Source organism: Arachis duranensis, chromosome 1, assembly GCF_000817695.3.
Source record: "Arachis duranensis cultivar V14167 chromosome 1, aradu.V14167.gnm2.J7QH, whole genome shotgun sequence".
Taxonomy (NCBI): domain Eukaryota; kingdom Viridiplantae; phylum Streptophyta; class Magnoliopsida; order Fabales; family Fabaceae; genus Arachis; species Arachis duranensis.
Genome location: NC_029772.3, coordinates 486,556 through 497,339, shown reverse-complemented (window position 1 = coordinate 497,339; position 10,784 = coordinate 486,556). Strand labels below are relative to the sequence as shown.

At 33.1% G+C, this 10,784-nt stretch overlaps 1 protein-coding gene across 1 annotated transcript; it reads left to right on the top strand.

Moving 5' to 3' along the window:
- Positions 1 to 972: 972 nt before the first annotated feature.
- On the top strand, positions 973 to 6,176 carry LOC107484291 (probable disease resistance protein At5g66900). Its single transcript, XM_016105141.3, has 5 exons — positions 973 to 1,750; positions 2,985 to 3,388; positions 3,675 to 4,024; positions 4,727 to 4,935; positions 5,024 to 6,176. The coding sequence occupies exons 1-5, from the start codon at positions 1,084 to 1,086 to the stop codon at positions 5,851 to 5,853; spliced, it is 2,460 nt and encodes an 819-aa protein (XP_015960627.1). The 5' UTR covers positions 973 to 1,083; the 3' UTR covers positions 5,854 to 6,176.
- The last annotated feature ends 4,608 nt before the right edge of the window (positions 6,177 to 10,784 follow it).

Here is a 10,784-nt window from a genome sequence, read left to right as displayed (position 1 = left end):
TATAGCCCAAGTTACCGCTGCTACATTTTTATTCTCTACACCACAGCTGATATCAAATTACACTTTTTATTTTTATTATTGAGATTGTAGTGATATTTTTAAATAATGTGGAGAAGTGGTGTATTTTTTTTGTATGGATAATCATAAAATTGAGGTATAATTTTATGTATTTTAATTTTTTTTGTTATACCACAAATCTGACTCTCAGATTTGTGGTTTATTATTTTTTTTTTCACAAAACTGACTTACTAATTTGTTTATTCTTTAAAAAAATTTTCAATTCACACAAATCTGAGACTCAAATTTTTCTATTATCCTAAATCTGATCCTAAATTTTGTTTTCAAAAACAAAACTGAGCCATCGAATTATGAGTTTCAATTTAAAAAAAAAATTATCTCTATATCTATAAAAAACACACTATTTTTTTTTATAATTAACATAACACATTTTAAACTTTTATAACTAAAAAAATTAACCACCAAATTAACATTGAGCAAATAATATTGGTACTATTATCTATATTATCATACTACATATCATTTATGAATTTATTATTGCATCATTATCCGTGACCAAATTATAATATTACATATCTTATTAATAATCTATGTCATCAAGTGAAGTGAGCAAATCATTAACGAAAAATAAGTTAAGAACTGACTCATGTCGGCCAATCCTATAACTTCTTTGTGCAATTAGAATTTGAATGATGATTTTGCTGAGGACCACTTTAAGCTTGTTATTCGAAAGTTGGTAGCCGTACATATAGCATTCACATTAAAAATTCTGCCGAAAACGAGTGAGAACTATATTCGAAGGCAGAATTTGATTCTTTCTAAATTAACCGCGTCTCAAGAAAGCATTTTTTTTTATCAAAAAAACAGGAGATTCGAATCTGCAATCTCTCAAAAAAGCATCCTTTGATTAAAGCTTACTTGTTAATTTTATAACGCAACTTGCACTGTGTGGTGTGCCTCTTCTTGCTTTCCAAAAATTTTATATATATAAAAAAAGACTGTTAAGTTCAACTTCCTATTTCTTAATCTTCCCCGTGAATTCAGTTTGAATTTAGAGTTTTGGATATGTCTGTGGTTATAGACGCTCTTGTTGGCGGCGCAATCGAGGCACTGTTAGATACTGTCATAGAAATCAAGGAGAAAAATGATAAGTTTAAACCCTCGTTAGAAAAATTGGAGACAACATTGAAATCACTCAAACCTTTTATCAAACAGATAGAAGGCATCGACGCGAAACTGGATCGGCCGAAATCGGAAACAGAGAGGTTGATCAAGAGGATGGAGAGTGGCAAGATCCTCGTTCTCAAGTGCTCTAAACTCCAATGGTGGGATTGCTGTGGTAAAGCGAATCGCCAAGAGGAACTTGAAGAGCTCTACGATTCGATTTGCGAGTTCTTTAAATTGGAGCTGCAAGCAATTAATACGAGGGATGTGAAGGAGGCGCTGGTTGGAGTTAGAGATATTCAGGGTGGGGTTAGGGAAATTCAGGTTGAGATTGGGAAATTGAGTAAAATGGTTCCAAGAAATGAGAGAGTTGAATTGAGAGGTGTGTGTTCACCTCCTAAACCCCCTGCGTTTATTGTTGGGTTTGATGTTCCGTTGAAGCAGTTGAAGCTCAAGTTGATGGATGACCGGATTGGTGATCATCCGGTGGTGCTCACGGTGACCGGAGCAGGCGGTTCCGGGAAGAGTACATTGGCGAAAATGCTTTGCTGGGATGATGAAGTTAAGGGTATGAATGATTATTGATTACTATCCTACACTCTATATTGCTGATATTCTAAGTTGCATAAATAGCAATACAAGTATTGAATAATGAATATCATGTCATGTGTACTACTACAATATAGAAGTTAGAAATTTTATGGAAGAAACAAGAGTCACAAAAGGAGTTTAAGGTAACATTTAACAAACGGTATTTGAGATTTCAATTATGTCGCTTTGTGCCTTTGTCAATGAAATTCAGATGCTTTAGATTTAATAGGGACAGTGAAATTCATTAATTAAAAAGTAAAAAATACCTATATATAAGTAGAAAAACTTTATTTTAGTTTAGCAAATAAAAGTCTAATTGCTATTATTAAGGAAACAGAAAGACTTTTTAGTAAGTTTAATATATAAAAAAATCTTAAAAAGTTTACACTTTCAATGAAAAAGCTCTTCTTTTTTTGTCTTTTATTATTTGCTTTAAAGAAAATTATTGTATTAGTGTATGAAAAAAATTATACAGTAAAAAAAATATCTTAAGCTAAAACAAGCCAACTTATCTAAATTATGATAAATCGATTTTTAATATATCAACACCATAGTAGTTAGAATCTCGATTTAACTCTTAAAATCTTTCGATATTACGATTTTAAATGAGTTTATCGATTTTACAAAATTTGTACTAAGTCTGACAATTTTACGATTTAAATCTTGTTAAGATTTTACGTTTTACGTTTTTTATTTACTTTTTTGATTTAACATAAAATCTCGATTTTCTCTACCTTGATCAACACATTATAGTGTCGGACTTATTTTTTGTCTAAGGCTGTACTATTCCACTCTTTTAGTTCCCTCACTTTCTTGTTGTAGATATTATGTGGTAGAAGAAGGGAAGGAGCAAAATATTTTACTCATCAAAGGCAAATGCATCATTGTAGACTTATAGTTATATGTTTAGTTGAAATCACATGTCTGTCTTAAAAACCGAAAATCCTATTTGAGACGAAAAAAGTCCGATATGTTAGAAGAAATCCAGAGCTTATATGGAAATAACCGAAAAACATTTAATGCTAAACATGTTACTATTTTGAACCTTTGCTACCTCATTTCACTACCATGCTGGAGCATACATTTTTGTGGCATTTGAGCTATCAATGTTTTCTCCCCTTCTGTGAAAGTCTGAAATTAGTTTTCTATATAAAAATATCCATTATAAGATGTTGAGTTTTCAAATTACTGAACCTGTAACATTTGTCTAGATAAATTCAACGACAACATCTTCTTTGTAACATTTGGAAAAAAGCCCAAGTTGAGCACCATTGTGCAGAAACTATTTCAGCACACTGGTTATGAGACACTCGAGTTTCAAAGCGATGAAGAAATGCTTAACCAAATAGAAAATCTTCTGAATCAGCTGGTTAGAAAAAATCCAATATTGTTAGTACTGGATGATGTTTGGCCGGGATCAGAATCTCTGGTTGATAAGTTTGAGTTCCATATACAAGATTACAAGATTCTAGTGACATCAAGAGTCGTAATCGGAAGATTCGGAAATCCAATTGTCTTGAAACCCCTTGGAGATGCAGATGCCATAAAGCTATTTCAGCACTCGGCATCTCTAAATCATAGCAGCTCCGATGTTCCTGATGATGTCGTGAAAGAGGTAATTTCTGTTGCTCCAGTATAATTTAGAATACAAATTTTCTATAGCTTCTATGTTCCTGATGATGTTGTTAAGGGGTTCTGTTCAATGCTTTCTAGAAGCTTGTTTTAAATTTCTTACATTGTTATATTGAGAATTAGAGAAAAAATAATTGCTAATCAAATGTTTTTTCATAGATGATACATCATTTTCTTGTTCATACACCACTTTTTCATTTCTTATTTCTTCTTGATCTATAAAACACTTGGTTGAATTTCTTATTTCATTTAAATGGACTAACTTGCAGATAGTGAGAGGCTGCAGCGGTTCTCCTATGGCGCTTAGAGTGAATGGCAGATCACTCAGTCAGCAGCAGCGGGTGGTTTGGCAAGAAAGGGCCAAAGAATTATCGAGAGGTGGTTCAGTTCTTCATTCTAGCAGTGACGTGCTGGACAGTCTCCAAAAATGCTTTGATCTCTTGGATCCTATGGGCATCGAGTGTTTCCAGGACCTAGGATTATTCCCCGAAGACCAACGGATCCCTGCTGCTGCACTTGTTGATATGTGGACTGAGCTCTATGGCGACGATGACACAAGTGCATTAGCGAATATTTATAAACTAGTCAACTGGAATTTGGCTGATATTGTTGTCACAAGGTATGATGGATACTCATACACAGATATATTGGAAACAGAACAGTTGAATTTTCTGCATTACAAGACGAAAAAAGACAAATGTCTTACTCAACTTGCAATTTCATTCAATTTTGACAACAACTATGCTACGTGTACACCAAAAATCAGCTACCAAATCAGCCACTTGTATAGAATACATGTTGAAATACAAAATACATATTAAAACTGAGTTAAACAGTACATGTATTTGTATATAAATACATATTGGCTGATTTGGTAGTTGATTTTTAGTGTGCACATAATATTTTTGTTTTACTAATCATAAATTCCAAAGAAAATAAATATATCATTATTTTGTCAAGATTAACAAAGCACGCACCCTAGTCTTTGACAATTCTCCTCGTTCATGAGTTCGTCAACCATGAAGAATACCAGTCTAAGCTTAGGAAACAGAATTAGGAGTTAGCCCTTAACAGTTAACCAAACTTGTCAATCAACTTAAGTTTGAACTTAAGAAATTTCAAAAACTTCATGTGTAAAATGTGAAATTCAACATTCAAAAGTACAACTTATACAATTGATGCCTTTCCTTGTATGTGTTGTCCAGTTTGTTTATTCATCTAGAATTTCGTTTAAGTGTATTTATAAATTAAGAAATGAATCATCAATGGATATGTTTAAAATAATATATAGTAACAATGATTTGTTCATGCATGTGATCAGGAAAGTTGAGAGTGAGACAGTAGACTATAGCTACCACTATGTCATGCAGCATGATCTTCTTCGTGAGCTTGCAATCCTTCAAACTAGCCAAAAACCAGAGGCAGAGAGGAATAAACTGATTCTCGACATTAGTGGGAATGACCTTCCAAAATGGTGGACTACAGAGAAAGAGTATCACATTAAAGCTCGTGTACTATCCATATCAACCGGTTTGTGCTTCTTTCTTCTTGATGCACAAACAATTCGCAAAATTATTGTGTTATTGATTACTGATTTTGAGTTTAACCTCTTTTGCAGACGAAGTATTCGCAACAGAATGGTGCAACTTGGAGCCATCTGAAGTTGAGGCTTTAGTGTTGAATATTCGAGCTGCAAAGTTCACCTTACCAATGTTCATGAAGAAAATGAGAAAATTAAAGGTTTTGATAGTATCAAATTATGATTTCTTTCAAATGGAATTAAATAATTCCGAACTTCTTGGTTATCTATCCGAGCTTAAAAGAATCAGATTCGAGAAGGTTTCGGTTCCTTTCCTTGGCAAGGCTGGAATTCAATTGAAGAATCTGCAGAAGATATCACTTTTCATGTGCAATGTGAATGAAGCATTTGAAAATTGCACTACAGAAGTTTCAGAAATGCTGCCAAGTTTATTAGAGATAAACATTGATTACTGCAATATGGTGGCACTGCCTAATGGGATCTCCAATATTGTCTCCTTAAAGAAGCTAAGCATAACAAAGTGTCATAAGCTTTCTCAACTTCCTGAAGGAATAAAAAACTTGGTAAATTTGGAATCATTAAGGGTTAGTTCATGTGCCAGTTTAGCAGAGTTGCCAGAATCAATCACCAGGCTTCGTAACTTGAAACTTCTCGACATCTCTGAATGCATAAGCATTAGTAATTTGCCAGAGAAAGTGGGCGAGTTATGCAGTTTGCGAAAGCTTAATGTGAGAGGTTGCTCCAATTTAAGTGAGTTGCCATCCTCAATAATGGACCTTGGTAACTTAAGGGATGTGATATGTGATGAAGAGACCAAGGAATTATGGGAAGACTTGAAAACCACCCTTAATGGTCTTAAGATAGAGGTGGTCCAAGCTGACATCAACTTGCATTGGCTACACCATTAGAGTTATGTTATTTGAGATGTAATAATAACAATGTGGATGCTGCACATAATTCTACCAAGATTAGGTTGAATCTGGTTAGGCATAAACCTTTAAGTTATAGAAATGTAACACAACAATTGGGTTTGGCAAGAAAATAAAGAGGGAACATAATGAGAATCCTTTTTTATTGTAATGTTTTTTGGGTTGAGAAAGAGGGAAGAAAGAGAGGGTGAAGTGAAGTTGTCCCCTTCAAAATCTGGACAAGTTGATGATCTGGTTTATTTGCACTCATTTTTTGGAGTAATTGAATTTTGTATTATAAGTTTAAACAGAAATTAAGAAAATTATGTGTTTGTATTTCTTGCCATGTTGGCAGCCATATTTATGGCAACAACAAAGAATTAAGAGTTGGTGTATTCTCTACATACAAGCGTTTTTTTATACAAGTCTTTACAAGTCATTTATATTAATGCATTTCGAACCGTTACTGCGCGTTTTCACTGCATCTTCTTCTTCTTCTTGCTGTACGTTCTTCTTCCTCTTCCTCTTCTTCTTCTTCTTTACTTTCGTTTCTTGCCTTCTCTTTCTCCTTCTTCATTTACGTGCTTTTTTCTCTGTTTTCTTTCTTTGTTATTCTCGACTTCCATTGTTTTTTGATATCAAGCTCTGAAATCGTTTTTGAAAAAGAAGAAGCAGCAGAAGATGAGGAGGAGAAAGAGAAAGAGTTCTGAATTATGCATAAGGTGTACTTCAACGAAATTTGGGTGTATTTCTGTAATCCTTTGAGTGTATTTCTATAATCGTTTGGGTGTATTTCTGAAGTTCCATTATCTTCAAATTTGGCAAGAAACTCGTTTTCATGGAAGAAGAAGAAGAAGAGTCGTTCATAATGCATGGTGAGTAGCGCGCTTTGGAAACAGAAAGTAGTTGAATAACGTGCGTTTATTTATGCGTGTATTTTGTTGGGCTTGTACCAACTTATAAGACTTGTAAGCCAAAACGACTTGTATGTGTAGTAGGCTTTTTTTAATTTACTTTATATTTTAGAAGTCATAAATTTGTTTCTTTAATTCATAAGTTGTTTCGTTGAATTCAAAATCTTTGGAGTGTCAAAACAGTCACTTTTCTTAGTTTTGTCATTGGTTTTTACCAAACATTCATGTTTATGCATTCTACTCTGTTTATTAAGAGAATATTTGTTTACGTGTCAATACTTTTGTGACTTGTGAGATTAGTCTCAGTCATTTTTATCACACACTTCACGCTTTCTTGATGTATAAATATATTGTTTGAGCTCGAGTTTCAGGAACACTCTCCTAGACTCCTACTAATAAAAAACACATTGCGATAGGATCGGATTAAAGCTTAATCTAACTACCAAAGTATTGTGTGAAAGGTAGGGTGCAAACTGCAAAGTATTTTACATTTGTACATCATTAATGGCAATGCCATAGAGACAATATTCCCGCATGCGGTTGTCAAGTTTGACTTTTTTTGCCTTCTGGTATTGAGACTCTCTTAATCATCGCGAAAAAAGAAAGAGAAGAAAAATGTAAAACTGAATTATAAAGGAAGAAAACATGTATAATGTGTGCAACTCAACATGTTCTCTCTCAAGAATATTGGTGATTATTACTATAACAATGCTAGGGAACCAACTCAATATAAGCTAAGAATCAGCCAACTGGTAAACCAGAGGCATCGGTGACTTTAATCGGATGTTGCTACTAATAGGCACACGGATGTTTCTTTTTCTTGTAAATTAGATGGTTTTGGATATAATTTTTATGTTTTATGTGTTACGTATTAATAAAAATAATTAGTTATATGGAACCAACTAATGAAGGGTTAAGTATGATTTTGGTCCCTAAGGTAGGGGCTGAAAATTAATTTCGTCCCTCGGCTTTTTTTTGCTCGAAAATGGTCCCCAAAGTTTCAGTTTGTTTTAAAATCGTCCTTTTTATCAATTATATTTTTTTATTACCAAATTACCCTTTATTAAAAAATTATAAAATAAAATAAATATAAAATAAATAAATAAAAAAAGAAAAAAGCCTTCTTCTTCTTCTTCTTCTTCTTCTTCTTCTTCTTCTTCTTCTTCTTCTTCTTCTTCCACCGCACCATCGCCCCTGCCGCACCACCACCATCCGCCTCTACCATCTTCTTCTTCTTCTTCTTCTTCTTCTTTTTCTTCTTCCGGCGCACCACTGCACCACCAATTCTTCTTCTTCTTCTTTCTTCTTCTTCTGTGAACTTGATTTGTTTGTGAAATTTTTGGATTTTTTTTTTAAATTTGTTGTGGAATATTGTTGTTGTTGAAATTTGTTGTGGAATATTGTTGTGGATTTCTGATGATGATGATGATGATGATGATGATGATGATGATGATGATGTGGTGGTTGTGGGTTCTGGTGTTAGTGGTGGTTTTATTCTGGTGGTTTAGGTGCTGTTTTTCTGATGATGATGATGATGATGATGATGATGATGATGATGATGGGTTCTGATGGTGGTGGTGGGAGAAAACACAGCGCTGCCGAGACGGGGGAGGGGGTGTTGTTTCGGGAAGAGGGGAAAGGGGGAAGAGGGAAGGTCGCCGTCGCAACAGCTCCACGCCGCCGCCGCTCCACGCCGCTGCTCCTCCTCTGCCTGCATTTCGGATTCTGCTTCTGTTTCTGGTTGAGGAAGAAGAGGAGAGAGAGAGAGGGGTATTTTTGTCCGAAAGACCATTTTACAATAAACTGAAACTTTGGGGACCATTTTTGAGCAAAAAAAAGCCGAGGGACGAAATTAATTTTCAGCCCCTATCTTAGGGACCAAAATCATACTTAACCCTCTAATGAATGATCAAAGAACGTATCTTCCTTCATGTTTTAAACGTGGTCAACAATAATTTAAAAAACAAATTAAATTATAAATTAATAAAACTAATTATAATTAATTATATTGTTCCTTTCTTGGCTGATTATTAGTTGGTTACATATACTTTTCCTTATTACTAACTACGAATATGAAGTTTTACTTTATGTATTGTATAATGAAATCTAATAAACAAAAGAAACTAGAACTAGTGATGCTGTCAACTTTTATTTCCTAAGTATTTTTTGAGTTATATATAAATAAATATAACAACGTTAGTTATTCTCTATTTTGATGTACATACAGTCGTCTTATTTTTGTTTTAAGAATATAAGCAATAAGTTAAAATTAAGAGTGAATATTCAATTTAATTTTTGTCCATTTTTTTTGAAAAGATAAAGCAATCTCTATCCAAAAATTGAGACATTTCAACCTTTAACAAAATTATTTTGAGACAATACCAGCATTTTGGTAAAAAATATGTTAAATAATAACAAATGATCCTTTTGTTATAGCAATGATGATGACAAATTAATGTAGTGATGGTAGTTCGTCCTATTGTTGGAAAGAATTTTATAGGGTTTAAAATCAGCACAAATTACAAATAAAACCTTCACAATACTAATTTTCGTTATTATTTAATAAATTTCTTAACATGAGGAATTTATTGTTCGAAAATAATTGTTTTAAAAACCGAAATGGTGGATATTACAATGAAGATGGCATAATTGTCTTCATATGAGTATATTTCTTTTTGACCTTTGGATGATGGATTGTATGATTAGATTTTGATATTTATAAAAGTGTTGTTTTTATTTAAAGTGTGGTTAAATAAATAAACCACACTTTTAACCAAAGCATCTTCATGAGAAGATATTTTTGCCATTTTCATTATAGTATCCACCAATAATATCCTTTTTTTTAAACAGTGGTTGCTTTGTCCTTCAAATAAATGAACAAGAGCCAACTTAGGTGTCTACTCTAAAATTAACTATCTAGTCTTGCATTACCATAAACGTGTCCACTATTGATAGAGTTACCGTAGGAAAATTCAGAGGGAAATTTCTACCAAATTTAGCATCAGCAAAGGCAATGCCAACGGTAATTTTTTATTTTTCACAAACATTACAGTCATGTAGGTAAATTCTCACCATACTTCCGACGAAGACATATGGTGTGTAATTAAATAAATTTGTGTCAAATATTACTACTGTCGAATTTTTCATCTAATTGATTGAACGTAAGCCCAAATTTCAAAACGTGACGTTTCATTTAAAACATTCAAAGTTATTATCAGATAAATCCGACGATAATGAACTTATTTGAATCGAATTTGTCGTCTTCTCTCTCTCACTTCTGAAAGTAATCCTAAAGCCCCAAACCTCTCTCCTTTCCACCCAGCTACCACCTCCGTCGACAACCTCCCCTCTAACTGTCGTAGAGACCTCCGCCACCATTTCAATGTCCTAACCACCCTAGCAAGCCACATTGTGCTGGCATCCACTAGTGTGCCCTAATCTTCGTTATTCTGCCGCTCTCTTTGCCCGTGAAGTGGTTGCCATTGCCGCGATGCTGTGTCGAAGCTGCTATTGCCATCAGTGCATTGTTTTGAAAAGCCTAAACCTTTTACATAGTTAATGTGTAAAAGATAGTAGTTATTTTTTTTTGAAATAATGTCACGTAATTAGATGTACGTCCAAAATTGTTTTATATTGATAATATATTAAAATTAAATATTATTTTATTTTACTTAAAAACTTAGGGTTAAAAAAAACTAATAGAAAATTATAAGAATAAATTATGGTATCTATAATTATGATGACTATGGTGACTAAATGATTTTAACAATACTTAAACAGTATTGTTAAATACTAAAAAAGCATTTTTTATTTTTTTATTTTAGTAACACTTTTTAACTACTATTAAAGTTGAATAACTATCATAATTAAGGTAACTATAGTTGAATAACATACATCCAATTATTATAAAGAGTGTTAAAGTTTTGGTTTCCAATATACGAAATTCTCTTGCCCATATTGGTTTTGGTTAGACAATATTAAATAACAATACGTTAGGAGAATCAGGAATTTTGAAAA